Source organism: Synchiropus splendidus, chromosome 1 (genome assembly GCF_027744825.2).
Source record: "Synchiropus splendidus isolate RoL2022-P1 chromosome 1, RoL_Sspl_1.0, whole genome shotgun sequence".
Classification (NCBI taxonomy): Eukaryota; Metazoa; Chordata; class Actinopteri; order Syngnathiformes; family Callionymidae; genus Synchiropus; species Synchiropus splendidus.
The window spans coordinates 60,118,222-60,134,813 of NC_071334.1; the positions used below are offsets into that span (position 1 = coordinate 60,118,222).

Below are 16,592 nucleotides of genomic sequence, written 5' to 3' on the forward strand. Positions count from 1 at the left end.
AGGTTGTTGCTCGTTCGCAGTAGTGAATGACCTAAGTATAATATACAGTAAGTTATATTCAATGAAAGGTGGATGTGACAAACTCAATTGTATTGACCTTGTGATGCTGCAGTTTTCTGACCAAATAAATAGTTTGAAAACTAGGCATGCTCCGATCGATCACAGATTATGATCGGCCGATTTCAGCGTGGATGGTGAATGCAGATCACTGCCTCTCATTGCCGATGACAACAACCGTTCATATGTGATGGTTCTTTCAATCTGTCGTTGATCAGTTCGAGCGTGACATTTGGGACTCTAAGCGAATTGCCCAAGAATAACTATTAATACCTAGCTAGAGGACCAGCCTTTCTCTGGTGCCATTTATGCGGAGACGGAAATGACTGGATCCATCGCCATTTTGGAGTCGGGTGCAGCGTTTCTTTGCCACCTGAATCTGACACTTTTGAAAATGTCTGGACTGGAAACTTTCATAAATGCAGTGCTCTCTGTCTCGGAGTCTCACTACAGGTGGCCAGTAAGTAAATATTTCATGGACAACTCCCAAGAGATTCACCAAATTGCAAAGGTCTCACATCAAATTAAATGTTTTAAGTTTTGTGTGAAGTCTTACATATACATACATACATACTTGCATTGTCAATTAACCAGCGCTTAGTCCTGTTCACGGTTGCAGGGAGTGCTGGAGCATATCCCAGCAGCCACTGGGCAAAAGGCGGGAATATACCCTGGACAGGTCGGCAGTCCATCGCAGGGCACACACATACACATACACACCATTCACACACACACACACGAAGAAGTCTTACTTCTTCACTAATGTGGGCGTAACACTTTGATTCCTCCAGTCAAGTCAGGTTCACGTTGACAAAAGTACATTTTTCTTGAGTCATGCTGATGGGTTAAAAATATTCAATGAAATATCGTGCTGCATGAACAGGGTCTGTCACAAATAACATAATGTTCTAATAAATAAATAAATAAAATTTGGAACTATTTTGAAGAAGTGTATTTGCTTACATTAAGAATAAAGAAAATACATAAACATCCATAACAATGTTAACAAGTCTATCATGGGAAAGAAATAAAAGAACGGCGACAAATTTTAAGAGGTATTATTAGTAGAGGGCTGTGATATAATTGAACTATGACAGAAGACGCCAAAGAAGGAGGCATTGCAAAGATGGATTTTTGACATGATTGTCAATGTTCTTAATATTCATAAAAGTCCATCATGTCCATAGCAGAGATTGAAAACATGATTAAAAATATGTTTGTGACTAACTTTGTCATTTGTCCTCCATGCTCGCAACTACTGTAATTAACATCTCATACCATAAAATTATACGAGCTTTTATGTTAATTAAGTTTTATCATAGTACATTATCAGGGAGGCAGCGCTAGTTGAAAGCTTTAATAGTGCTGCACATTTCACTTTCAACTCAGTCAGACCACTATATTTCCACTCTAGACAGGATTCATGACCTTTTACAAGTCAAAAGAGTCAGCTTTGTCTCTGACCTCATTCAGCACTTGAATGTAAACACCATAATGGACTGCGGGACTCTGTGACCTCTGGTGGGTCAGCAAGGTTAAATGTCTCTCAGAGAGTCACTTCCTGTCGGTGGTGGTGATGTGTCGGCATGAAGGGACTCAGCAGCTGTGCATCACAGTTTAACAGGGAGGGATTGTGAGACACCAAGGTCACATGCACAGGGGCGAAACACATTCTGCTTTTGTTGCCATGGTAATGGCATCATTAAAGAATTCATCGCCGGACTATTATAGGACCAAAACAGGATGTTCATGTTTCATGAAAGTGAAAGAATGGATGGCTAATAAGAACAGAAGAAACTCCTGATAAAGCTGTTGACGAAACAGCATGCTTTTTTTTTAAGCAATAACTGATTAAAAATGCAAATGAAACATGCAACATTGTGAGCATTTGCATATAAACAGAAACATTCTATCAACCCTAACAGCACACCGCTTGTCGAGCACGTCACCAAAAAAAGAAAAAGGAAATAAAAATGAGTTACTAGAGGTGCACCAATCCGCATTTTTTTGACCGTTATGATTTCTGTTTGGACGTATTTTGAAGGTCCAAGATGGCCAACGTCAATTTTTGTCCATTTTTTTTCCTTTTCCACAAGTAAATAACTTGCAGAAAACAGTTGATGTTGGAAAATACTTTATTAAGTTTTTAAATTTGCAGTCAAAAATCACAGAGGAAACGGCTGCACCAGCCTCAATACCCATATGTATACTCTCAAATTCTAGTGTTAGAGGAAGATGAATAAAGATTCATTGTTATCACCTGCTACAGAAGCCTGTCCGCCCTCTCATCCACGCAGGCATCAGGCTGCTGAGAAGACTCGGAATTAATTTGACAGGAAACAGTTCCTATTAACATTCAGTGTAACAATCAATTTCAGACTGAATTTGGGAATCAGATATAGTTGCCTGTTCTCGTCTTCATCATTTTTGACTCCTTCCTGCCATTTGGAACATTTCTCTGATCGCCGGTGGATCAGGAACTCGGCACCGCTTCAAATCGGCAACACCATTAATCAACGTCTCGAGCGTGAAGCCTTTACACAAACCTGCCTTTTCCATTTGGTTTGAACAGGACTCTCTCGTGCACAAGTCTGCCCTGGAGCTGCTGCTTGTACACACACGTTTACCATAACATGGCCCGCGTCAAACCGAGTCTTTGCTCCAAAATGCTTCACTCTGAAGAAGCATCTGTGACGTGAAGATGGTTGACTTCATGCCATGCTCTGTGTAATGAGCAACACGTTGGTCTCTAATGATGTAAATCCTCTCGCCTCAAAATAATTGCTCCACCTTATTAATTTAGGAACAAGTTCTTTTTAGATGTATAGGATTATACATCAAAATCATTCCTCCAAAATAAGGGAGTGAAGCCTGTCAAAAGTGCCCGCACCAGCTCTGTGGACACTGTCCCTCTTGACTCTACTGTTGGAGCAAATTAATAGTGCTTAATGTGCAGGACTGGACAAAGTGAGGCCCACGGGCCACATGTGGACCTGTGCTGTTTGAGTATGTACCTGTTAATAGTCCAATTGAGTTGTTCAATTAAAATACTTTGGTTAATAGGATTGTTGTTGCTGTTGTTTAAATGAGTAATGTACATTTTGTCACTGTTTTGTAGCACTAAAAAAATATGTTGAGAAAGTACCTCTCTTATAGTGCTGCTATGTCATGTTCATGACATTTACTTGTAGTTTTCTCCCCAATATATTCACTAATCTTCTAATAATATAAATATGATGTACATTGACTATATTAATTTTAATGGATATAAAATGAAGAAACATGCTTGCAAATGTACCATAATTTCCAGACTATATAGAGCTTATCAGAATGGAAGCTAAACCAACTAAAATTAAGAAAAAAATTGATTTTGCACATGCATCAGCTGTGCTGATCGATAGACCGCAGGAGCATGTCTGCGCATTTGTACGTAGGAACGCTACGTTTTTTAAGTTTTGAAAATGGTGAAAACGAATATAATTAGATTTGTCACGTCAGACCAATGAAATCTCTTGTTTTATGGACATTATACGCTGTTTTCACTGGTGTGTATTTCCAGCACTTTCCTCAAGCGTTCCTGGCTGTGGACGCAGAGCACATATAGCACTTTATGTAAATAAAATGCTCGTAATTTTGTTTGTTTGATGTGATGAGGCTTAATATTTTGGCAGCAAGAAGTGTTTGCCCGAAAAATCTATATATTTGCCACAGTGTTGTTTGAGCCACTGGGAGAGTGTGATCTGGACATTATGGTATTCTTGAAGCATATGACATAGCACTAATATTTACCCACTTTCTCCTTGTTTTATGATTATGTTTATGATGTATTTACTTTAGCCTCACAATGTACACTAAATATATTTCTTCTGTCTTTTGGCCCTGATATGACCCTCACAACAGACAACAGACTGTGTGTACTTGAAACTGCCACGGTCTATTTTGTCTGCTCCAGTCAACCACAAGAACTGATTTATTTCCTTCTTGCTTCCTTGATGTTTCCTTGGGTGAAGCTTGTTGTAGCTGGATCTTCACTGGGAGAACTCACTCTGAATAGAATTCTCAACACTTTTTTACGTTGTTGGTAATAACCATGTTAAATACGGCTTTAAGCAGTATGTATTTAGAATCTCTGATGGCAAGAAGATTCTAAAAAGCATGTTATAATCAGAGCTACAAAGACAATTAAAGCATGTGTTGGGGGAAAGAGGGAGTCACATGCCGTTGCTCAGCAACTAGAAGCAACTTAAGGACGTTCACACTGACCAAGAGGAGCGAGGGAGATTCACATATTGTTCACTGTCCTCAAATCACTGTCATCACAAACACTGTCTTTTTCATTGAAACACATTTTGATGTTGAGTTTCAAAAAAGTTATGTCGATATATTCATATATCATGAGGAAGATTGCATCGTGCAGTGTTTGACAGATACAAGGAGCAAGTGGTAAACACGTTGCTCACACAGATGTGATGAATTTAAGTTAGAAAGGTGATTTTCTTATTAGAGGCTGCTTAAACGCCGTAGCTGTTTATTTACATTTAAGCATAACGGAAGTCACATGTCAGTAGCTGAAGGTTCTGACTTGAGCCAAATATACTTTGCACATCAAAACTGAAGGCGAGCATGTTAGCTCCAATTGAGTGTTATATTTAGTTTTGTTTGTACGTGTGCGACTTGGCGTGTGAACCTGAGCATCTGTCAGCTCAGCAGTTGAGACCCGTTGGGCCAGAGCAGAACATGAGGTCGTGTCTGTTAATGCCACAAAGCTGCACAGTTGGATTACTGCATTAACAATTGTACACATCCTCAACCACTTTATCTGTGTTGTTACTGTTAATTTAACAGAAATTTGGACATCAAATTTCAATGGCAATTTTTATTTGGGGGGAAAAAAGGGGAAATTACATCATCAGAAAGGGTTGGGGCACCTTAGTGTTGCAGAAATGAATGAGGTTATAGATTGGTTGAAGTGGTGGAAGCATCTATTTATGTACTATTCTGATGATGCACACACACATTTGAACCTGTCACAGCTTGATGACCATTTTTCAGCATTTCTCTTAACTGCTCAAAAATGTGTCTGTGCGTGAGTACATGGTTTAAATATGTATTGGCAGCCTGCTGATGTACCCAGTCTCATGCCAAATGCCGACAGTCACTGAGTCCATCATCCATAGATTATCTGCTTGCTGCCTTCATATTCAACTCTTGAAGATTATAGAAATCACTTTGGCTCTTTAGAAAATTATTTAAAAAGACATCAAATTGGTAGCATGCACAGATTGCTCGCTGAATGCGAGCATGTCGGAGATATAATACACCTTCTTCATGTCTGTTGAGAAAAGACGTGAGATGAGGAATGTGTGCTTTGTTTGGGAAGAGGTTTAACTTGCTTTGGGTCGTGTGAGTCAACCTAGCTTTGACTGCTACTATTTTTTTGTTTCTGGAATGAAACAAATCAAGATCCAAACCAAACTCCAGCTCACTTATTTCATAATTATTATTATTATGAAGCACAAACACATGTGAAACGCCCAAATTAAAGGCCTGTTTATTCTCAATGTTCCGGACGGATCCACATGTGGAGTCTTCTGTCCAAACTCTGCGTTCATTTCGTCTACAAAGCTCATGGATCCCGACCAAACGGAACAGTACCACCGAAAACAGTGGGGGCAGTTTTGCTGTCACAACCCAATACGTAGCTCTACTAAGACACGAGGAGGACGGCGGAAATTCTCCGTCCTCTAATCACAAAACAACGGCCTCACCAACCACCACCTCCCACAATGGTGCCTTTGTTTTGTCTTTTGTGCTAGCAGTACATTATCAACACTTCTTCCACAGTCGCCGTGTTTGTTTTGGAGTTTGTTGTTGTGATAAACTTTTGACTGTGGGCTGCTCCCCCTGGTGGATATATTGCTGTACAGTAATAACAATGAAAAGAACACATGGAAGTATGAGATGAGTGACGATAACATTGTTTGAAACGGACAGGTACAATTTTGCGAAGGCAGCATAAATGGGCCTTAAAGTAGACAACTACCCATCTTCCACAGGACAACAAGCAGCACACACTTTATACAAGTCCAGATCTGTTGATGTGATTATTTTATTCCACTATTATTATTTACCTTAGGAGAGTCATTATTATTCTAATGACCATAAGAATGTTATAAATCTGGCTTCAAATAAGTTATATAAAATCAGGGATTGGGCTAAATTCTATTCCAATCTGAAGTAAAATCAAATTCAATTTTAAATGAAGTAAATCCTGATTGTTTGCAGTAAAATGTGTGACACCAGTATGATCAAATTCAAGTTCAATCTGTACATGTAGCCTTAAACATCAAGGTCTAAGTGCAGCAACTCTGAAACAAAACTTGAATTTTCCGTCCATCAGAGCAAGCTGTTTTGCCTGTGACATCACATCGTATTTTGGAATTGCAGCACTGAATATTGTTCTCTTGAGGATAGTTTATACCTGATTATTGCTATTGTTTCAATCAAATAATTGATTTGTCTCAAGTCTCAGCCCTACATAAGACCCAAAAATGTTGAATTTATATCAATGAAATTTGCTAATTCAGTTTGATAGTAAATATAACGGGGTTTACTACTGTAGGCTTTAGTATCAATGGAAAACAATTGCCTTATTTAAGTGAAAATTAGAAAAATAAAAGCATCTAAAAAAAATGTCTGTATTAGCTGTGAAACTGTTATGTTACGTTATTTTAAATCAAGTTAACCCTTTTTCTCAGCAGAGAGAGCAGAGATCTCTACCTGTAAGTCTCATCACAGCTGACATTTATTTTAACATTCTGTCGCCGTTCTGAGTCCTTTTAGTATATTTTCCAGTATATTTACACTTTCTGTGATGACATCATGGTGTAAGTGGGTTGCCTGCTCCAAACAAACATTTTGATGTAGGTTTATGAGCACTGCGTGCTGTGGCTTTTGTCAACAACACAGATATAGTCCATCACTTACTTAAATTCTCGTCCCTTTTATTCTGAAATTGATACTTGCACGCAGAGTACAAATACAGACAGGTTAAATGCATGACAAGGTTGCGTAAAGACGATACCACAGGTTTTATGGATCAAGCACTGTTATGTAACTGTATTGAAAAAGTCATTCGAGTCATGAAGCATTGAGTTGTTGTTGTCATTCAGGTGATGGTAGAAAAGAATGAAGAACATTGTTAGTTGTTGTCTAATATGTCCCCGAATCACACCACATGAGCCTGGAAGTTGTTCCAAAGTATAAAGCTAGTAGAGCTATAGATCATATGAAGACGTCTCAAGTTGTTTGTTGTATTCTTTCATTTAGATGATTGTTTTGTTTTTGTGATGTGCTTTCTTGTTATGACGAGGTGTGGCAGGCTCCAGTTTCTGTAAAATTTCTTCATTTATACGGAGTGTGAAAGCTGTGTATGAAACCTCCTTATTTATTTTTTTGGAGGGAAGCATGTGGGTGACAATTGTTCCAGTAAAATATTGTCATTTATTACTTCTCTTTCTTTTTTTATGACGGCTTTGTTTTCTAACAGCGAGACATCTACTACTATGAAGTCGTGTTTCAATTATGATGTATGTTTCTGGTCGTTGATGGGTAAAAACAGGAACCCATCAGTTGCACCTGAATTTCATTTCCTATGGCTCAGTTTCAGTTAGTCCACCGTAACCATCTGCAGGGAAACATCCTTAGAGCGTGTCATTCCGTTGGTCCTCCATACCCCTCATTTCACAGGGGTTGCTCCACTATCGATCTGTGTCTATCCCTGTCAATGGCTTGATATCAAAAGCCTATTTTAAAGACCACGGGGAGCGATTCAAGGCAATGAAGCGGTTGAACTCTGACGCAAGGTGAAGAAACAAAAAGAGCAACGCAGTGAACCCCTGGTGAGCAGGAGGAAGAAAGGAAAATGAACACACTCACTGTGACATGCACTGTCCCTTTGTCAAAGCGGTGCTCTGGATCCTTGTTTTGTAGCTCTGTGGACATTTGAACTGTGGAAAAAAAACACTTTCATATTTGGCTTTAAATTAGATTATTTGAGAACATATGTTTCTGAAATATTTTAGTCACTGTCAGGCTGTTAGCTAAGAAACTAAATGCCCCGCCCCCAGGCCATAACCTCGCCCCAAATCCATTCCCCTTCCGACACACCATGTCTTCGATTAAATAAAAGGTGTAAACATCTATGTGTATGGAAATAACTTTTTTATCAAAACAAACATCTGAGTCAAATAGCAGTCGTAGACGGAGATTAACTCAGTAGCTGTTGCCAGAGTGACACATTTTTATAATGATTCATTCCCTTACTACAAGCGATCGTGTCTACGGTTTTGTTTATCTTTTTTTATATATTTATGCAAGATGAGCATACAGCTGTGTAAGATGTGTATCTGTGATGGTTCATAATTATTTTTAAGCCTGGATCGCCTACACTTGAATAGGAGGTTCACTGTAGTATTATCAAGCATTTGAGCTGCATCGTTTTCAAAGATTTCATACTTGGAACCATGTTCTTAACTGAACATCCTGCCAACCATTCGGGGTATTTGTGCGATCAAACCGTTTGGGATTGAAGTTGGCACTACATATTTGATGCAAAACAGGTACACAATATTTGATTCTCATGATTAAATTCATGAGGTCCGAACAGCAGCTTCATGAATCATCAACGTGCTTCTTGTTGAAATCTGATTTTTAAAGTAAAGATGAACCTGATAATGTGTGCTCCGAGGCAGATGAAATCTGCCAAACAGGTGGTTTTGGGATTCCTTTTAAATGCCTGGAATGGCTCCTCAACTTCTGGTTTTATGTTTCCCTCCAGGACTGGCTGAGTAAGTTCGGCTATCTCCCGCCCCCTGACCCAGTGAGTGGCCAGCTCCAGACCAAGGAGGCCCTCACCAAGGCCATCAAAGCCATGCAGAAGTTTGGAGGCCTGAAGGAAACAGGAGTCTTCGGTATCCCACTTTTATCTCTAAGTCAAGCTGGGAATCAAGTCTGTCCTGGCTTATACAAACATTCATCGAAAAAAATACATGATATATTGCTTTCCCGACCTTGAAAAAGAAATCCTGACTTCTGCAATTTCCATCCAGTTCTCATCTGACTACAATCTCTCTTCTTCTCCAGACCAAGCCACGCTCGGACTAATGAAAACCCCCAGATGTTCCCTGCCAGATGTGTCGGAGTCTGCCGTTTCTGTGGGCCGCAGGAAAAGAAGCCTGACTCCGCCTAACAAGTGGAAGAAGAGACACTTGTCATGGAGGTATGACAAGTGCAAACACCATAAGGATGATGATGATGAGTGCTTGAAAGGCCAAACACGTATTAGACGGCGTGACAGCGCCATCATCATACCTGTTACCATTGTGTTACACTGACATAGCTTGATAATGTTTTTAAAGAAACTGATCAGTTCAATTTTCTGCTGTCTTGACGATTGTCTTAGTGGTGAACTGTTGTTATACTTATTTATATTTAGACCATATGTATTTTTTCAACAGCCAATTAGGAAATGACTTTGTCTTCGCATTTATTTATGAAGTAAATAAAATTTACGTAAACACATGCATGAAAAACCCAGAAAACCAAGATGAACTCCTGTCCAGGAACATCTCACTATAGTCCAGGAAACATTCTGATCAGAAGCCTGAGTTTGGCTTCTGTGGTTTTGCCCCTCAGAACTTGAAAGTCACACACTGTGGCATCCAGGTTTTTGGCCAAGATGGTAAAGGTTTTTCATGGAATGTCAGACTTGGGACTTGCTCTAAGCGTTTGGGTGCATGCTGCCCTCAGCTGGGCTGACTGAGCACTGAAAAAATGGGAGACAGCCCAGAGAGTGAGGGTGGAGGTCCGCGTGGACACAGCATGGTTTTGGTGTTGCGGAAACACAGCTATTCCAAACCATTCTCACTCTAACAGGGTCAATAGCGACTTGCGAGACTTTTGCTATGACGATGCTGAAGTTAGCGTTCGTGTGACTTTTTCCGTTTTCCAACGAATTTTCAGTGTCTGTATGACAAGGGTAGGAGGCGCAGGGGGGGTGAAAAGGAGCACCCACTGTGGCCCTCCCCCGTAGAAGTTACCGTGACTGAAACACACAGTTGTTTATGGAGCTTTATACACTGACTTATCGTAGTGTGCAGCGTGACAACCCATATCGAACCTAATCTCCATCTTTCTTCTACATGGTTCGCTACCCATCATGTGCTGCAGAAGGTGGAACATGTGCTTCACTTTAATTCTATGTCAGCGTAGGAGGAAAAAGTCACTTGATGAGAGTCGCTATTGGACGCCATGAGACTAAGAAAGTGTTGTCCAATCTTGTCCTCTGTAAAAATGAAGCTGTTTCAGGTGTCCGCACAAATCCACTAAAGGCAACCAAAAATAATATGATATGATGTGCCAGGCCTGTAGTGGGTGCTGTAATGTTCTAACAACATACACAGCCTGGCCAGAGTCCAGACCTTCACCCCATTGAGAATCTTTGGGATGTGCTGGAGAAGGCTCAGACTCTACCATCATCCATGCAAGATCTTGGTGAAAAATAAATGCAACACTGGAAGGGAATAAATCTTGTGACATTGCAGAAGCTTATTGAAACAATGCCACAGCGAATGTGTGCTATAATCAAAGCTAAAGGCGGTCCAACGAAATATTAGTGTATGACTCTTTTTTTTTTTTTTTTGGTGGCGACTTTTTTTTTGGCCAGGCAGTGTAGAAGACTACTACTACACGTGCGGAGGCAGCATGTGCACTGTATTAGCATAGTAGCACAAGAAAGAAAACGTGTGAAGAGACAGTGGTGTGGACTGACAGTGAGGTTGAGCTGTTATTTCAAGTGAACTCTGAACAATAAAGCAACAAGAGGGGAGTCACTGCCTAAAGTTTGTCATCACTCGTGAGAGGAACAACATATATGGAGCCGCTAATAGGGAACTTTGCTTTTTGGCAATGGCTAGGGCACCAATCTCATGCTCTGTCCCCTGTGATAAAGAGCCGGACCCTCACTAAACCAATAGGTTTAGTCAAACTTAATGAGGCCCAGTCTGAAGACACAGACCATAATGATAAAATAGAAGCTTCAGTCTAGCAGCATGTGCACACAGAGCTAGACTTCATTGCTAAAGATTGCACTGCTTTAGCCCTGTGACTGCACCTTGAAATGTAAATGAATGTAATAATGTGTCTGCTTGATAACAAAAATGCATTGAGTTGTCCAAGACACATGCCTGAAGCTTTAATTGGTTTTTAATCTAATAATTAGACTTGCAAAGGTGCATATACGTCTTAAGTTCTCTCAAACCCTGTGTGACTGTGTGCCAAACAGGGAGCCACCAAAATGTTTCCTGCCCTCTCATTTGTTAGGTGGTGCCAGTCAACGCTGTCTTCCTGTCAGCGCTCTCTCTCACTCTGTGGGAAACAAGACAGCGTGTCGTCAGTCAGCACCTTTGTTCACAGCACTCACAATTGTAGAACAGAGCTGAGAAAGTGTTGAAGATAATCTGCTGGCTTTCAGATCCACAGAGATTTCCATACGCTGCAGATTTTCTCTCAAGTGCCACAACAAATCGGTTCCCACTCACTGGCCTCCGCTGTAATTCTCTGGGAACGCGCTCAGATTTTAATGATGCCGAAAAGGCAATTCTATCCCTGCGCTTTGAAATTATTTTTATCTTTTAAAGGTCCCGTATTCTGCTCATTTCAAGGGCTTTTAAATTGACACTCGATCCCAGTGGAGCACTACAGTTAGTTTCTCTTAATAAAACGCTCTATAAATCTTAAATTATGTCCTGTAGACCTGTAGTGTTGCTCCCAGTGCCTTAGGCCCAATACCCACTGGGTGCGTTTGGACTTTAGGGGGCGCAACAGAAATGTCTTTATTTATTCAGAGATTAATGCCAATCTGCCAGTCTGTCCACATCCAGCCACACACAAACTCACTCAGCTCAACGGGATCCGGAATGCTGTCGGAGGACATGGCTGAGTAAAATGAAACTCTTGGAAAGAAAACACCCACATTAACAGGCCAGGTCTTTTGGTTCCAATGAGAAAATAATTACTTCAGTCAAATGATTTAAATAAGCCCACGAGGACTCAGTCATGTTGATATGAAAATCGACACCTACTGTGCTCCTTTTGAAGGTACTGGCGTATTTCTAAAAGTTAGACTGAGTCAAAAATAGAAATTCATATTTCAGCCACATTGGAACTTTTCTATTATCATAACTTTTGTCAGTGATTAAAAGCGCCTTCATTGTCCATCAAGTTGCAGCTCTGTATGTTTGACTGCATTTGCTTCAGTTAGTTTTTCCATCATTATTTTGACTAAATGTGTTCTTTCATTTTCTTCATATATATATATATATATATATATATATATATATATATATATATATATATATATATATATATATATATATATATATATATATATACTAATAATGCAACATCCATTTCCAACAGTTTTGTGGTCTCTCAGGTGTTTTTGAAATTTCCTAAAAAAAAAAAATCTTTAATTATCATGGTCAACAATTGACCTTTTGCTCAATTTATAACACTAAAACTTGCCCAGATTTGACTGTCTGCCACTTTTTTCTCATTTCTTTACCTATTCAATGTGTAGTCACTGATTTTGGAGTGCAATGTTGTCACTATTTCCATCTCTCCTGTTAATGCACAATAGTGCTCTCTGTGTTGGGAATACATCCTGCTCACTTATGCTCAGTGTTGCCAAATTTTGACCGATCACAGGTGAATTCAGAAAAAAAATAAAATGCAGAAGAATGAACAAAAACAGCTACTAAACCGGTTGCCAGTTCAGCAGCATAGTTCACGAATGCATGGCTGAAATCTTCCTGCGCAGTATGCGTCTTTACGCTGCTGACTCACTGAGACGAATCCTGACATGATCAAGCACAAGCACTGTCTCCTTTCTGAACGCTCTTCAATAAAAGGTGAGCCAAACAAATACAGTGGTACCTCGGTTTTCGAACGTCTCGGACTTTGAACAAATCAGAGTTCGAACAAAAATGTTGAGATTTTTTGCTTCTGATTTCGAACAAAAATCCAGAACTTGAACGGCCCCCGAAAAAAAAGCCGGAAAAAAACATTATGAGCGCGGACCGATCAGCTGACCCACGACACGCTTTGTTATTTGTCACAGCCAAACTGCACAGAAGCACACATTCAGAGCTGGACACGCACCGGGCACCTCTTCACTTCTGGAGAGACGTCACTCACTCACCTATTTTAAGGCTTGGAACGCATTATATCTTTTTCCATTCCCAAGTTAAATGGGAAAAATCCATTCAGATTTCGAACAAATCGCTTCTCGAACGGCCGTCTGGAACGGATTGTGGTCGAGAACCGAGGTACCCCTGTACACAGTTTTGCTACTGACAGTCATGCGTAGTCGCCTGAATTGTTTCCCTCACCTCCCACTTGTCTCTCTGTCGTTACACAGGACAGCAAAGTGGAAGGATGATATTTTTCCAACACACAAACTCAAGGGAAGAGTTTTGTACTTGCCATGGCAGAGAGCGTCAAGCCCAATTTGTCTTCACCCCACTTCTTTTCTGCGGCACACTTCAATGGAGTGCGATGCACAAGGCCAGGCTGCGCGGCAGCCAACTGTTAGTTCATTATCTCATATTGTCAGCTCGTTATCACAGCAGACAGCGCAGCTAATAGCTGGAACACAGACGCGATGGGTTGAGAGGAGCGCTGTTGAAAATAGCAAGGATTAAAATAAGTCACGACAGACTGGGTTATCCTCTTTTAGTAACAACAAATGTGTCCTGGAGAACGTTTGCAGATTTCGTATCAGTTACTGACACTGGCAGGAAACATGAAGAAGAGCAACGTTGGAAGCTCTTTTGAAGCTAGACGAACAAGTTGACTACCTGCCTCTCACAACTATAGCTTTATCTTAATGCTGTTTTCCTGAGTGCAATTTTGAACAGTCCGCGGGAAGAAATGGCACATTGGACTTGCGTAAATAAACATGACTAGACCGTGAAACGCTCCTGAGACAGTTGTGGAGAGTTTGGTGGACTTGGCTCACGATTGTAGTTTTAAACTTATTTTTTAATTCAGGAAACCTTTGATAATGACTTTGGTCCATTCGAAGTCTCTGGATATGTGTTTATTTTATTAGATGGTCCTCATAGGTGAAAACTACCATTTTAGGAGTGAGAATTGTGAAAAGGTTTTTCATCACACAAGACAAAGGACTGACAGTTTGTATGATAATAATGATTTCAAAAATAATTTATTATTATTTCTAATATTTCTTCAATAGCATCTAGGAAATGTGTCCAGACTGGTCCCTAGTTAAAGTCAACTGCTAAGTGACATGAGATACAATTGAGCTCAATTTAAATAAAACTGGCAACATTGAATTTCTCATCTCGACACTTAGTTAACTGTTATATTTAAACATATGTTGATGATGTTGGAGAGAAACTCCACTACTAAGTTTCATCATAAAACAGTTTCAAGAGAGATTGTACTGTGCACAACACGTGGAATAGAATGAAAATGTATTTATCGTGATTATTATCGTCAGGGGCTAAATGACATTTATCATGATATTTTTATGTCCATAACTTCCGTCTCCAGCGACCACACACTTGAGTTTGGACAAAGCGGTTTCAACATGGGATGTTCAATCGAAAACACCAAGATTCTGAGAATCCAGGACAACGCCAGTTCCAGAAACAAAAACTTAAAATTCAAGGCTTTCAATGAATAGTCGTTGGAACGCACCCAAAATCCAGCCACCAAAAGACTTAAACCACACTGCTGAATCTGGATGTTGTGATGACGAAAGCTAAACCGTAGTCTGTACACGTGACTGTTTGGATGCGCCCCACATGTCCGCAACGTAGAGATACTTCTGAGAAAGAGAATGGATAGCAGTATGTGAGTTGTGCATCAGTGAAATTACTACAGGGAGTGAATCTGCATCGCGTTTTGCGCTGCATGTAGCGGTGATAGCGAGCCCCTGAAACAATCACCTCTCAACAATGGGCCTTAATGGCGAACATTGTCTGTGGTCTTGCCCCCTTCAAAGCCGATAACTACAGAGAGCAGCTCCCCTGATGCATCTGCAGCAGACACTGTTCCTGGAATTGCAGCAGCCCACAGTGCAAACAATGACCAGTAGACACTCACACTGAGATCTATGCGAAGGCCATTGCGAATGTACTGATGTTTTGGTCTTTCAGCAGTTGCAGTTGTTCTGAATGGAGTGAAGAATTATTGAAGTGCACTTTGAGTTTTTACATGTCTAATTGTACAATCTTTGGCCAGTCAGTTAGAAGCCTGTACATCATTCACGTGTGGGAAACAGTTTGACAACGGAACATTTCGTTTTGAATTTCATTCAAGTTTATACACTGTGGAACTGTCAGTGCTACATAAATGGTTTCATCATTTTTCTATCGATTTATTATTTGAATCTTGACGATTTCATGTGACTGCAATGCATTGGTTTCTGTGAGTCACAGCCATGAATACAATGGTGCGGACATCACCGTTCTCCATTTATAGCCTTGGTCACCTGATTTTCGGATTTCGCTTTCGCCAAAGTTTGTTGAAATTGGTGAGAAAAATATTTGGACCAACAAAGTGACAGTTTATCATTATGTTAATTATGTTTCACAGTAGCCTCTCAGCAATTTGTTTTGGCAATTGAAGCATAATGACAATTTTGCTGCTGTTTTAAAATAGGGAAAATGCATGTCAAATTTCAAAATGTCTAATATCAGTCTAGATATGATGCTCTAAACTTCTAAACAGTCTCATCTTATCTTAGCTGAGCTTAAAATTGTTAACTAAGTAAGGACTCTGTTTTCAAGCTGTTCACTTGTGCCCATCTTGATTTGTTTCTGTTTGTCTTCTTCTTTTTTGTACGATAGATTGCATGCCCTACATTTATTTTATTGATTCCACCTTTAGCATTTGAAAAATGTAAATACTAACAAACTCAGTGCAGGTTCACGCACAGCCATTGATGCTGGTAATGCATTTAATGCTCCTATATAACCACTTTTTTTAAGTCATAAGATTAGTGTTACTTATCCTTCTCACTCATCACTGTGCGCATCTTTTGTTATTTCTAAGCAAAATATTTACATTTGATTTCTTCTGCTGCATTTTGGGGCATACATTCCAAAATGCCAAAATTCCCCCAAAAAAGTACTTGTACCTTGAAATAAGTGGAAACAATATGCCAATAGAACAAGTTAAGTAGCAACATATTTAAGAATGCATTCTTGTAAAATAAGTCCATCCATCTTGCAGAAATGTCATTTATAAAGTGAATTTATCTTAAATCTAGTGGGATGATATTTAGACTCAGCAAACGTGGTAGATTTTGAGTTTTTGCAGTGTGATGTCGGTCACATTTTCAGCCTGCAGGCAGCTCATGTATCTAGCTGCCAGTGACCAGACGTAAAAAAAAGGGAGTGCAGAGAGACGCGTGTTTCTTGCTGAAAATACAGCTGGTACTTTAT

General features: G+C 39.9%; 1 protein-coding gene across 1 annotated transcript in view; it reads left to right on the top strand.

The window, feature by feature from the left end:
- LOC128752925 (matrix metalloproteinase-17-like) overlaps nt 1–16,592 on the top strand; it is a 56,339-nt gene that overhangs the window by 12,811 nt on the left and 26,936 nt on the right. The window contains exons 2-3 of the mRNA XM_053854729.1: nt 8,897–9,029; nt 9,202–9,337. Coding sequence (XP_053710704.1) covers nt 8,897–9,029; nt 9,202–9,337 — 269 coding nt within the window. The remainder of the gene's footprint in view (nt 1–8,896; nt 9,030–9,201; nt 9,338–16,592) is intronic.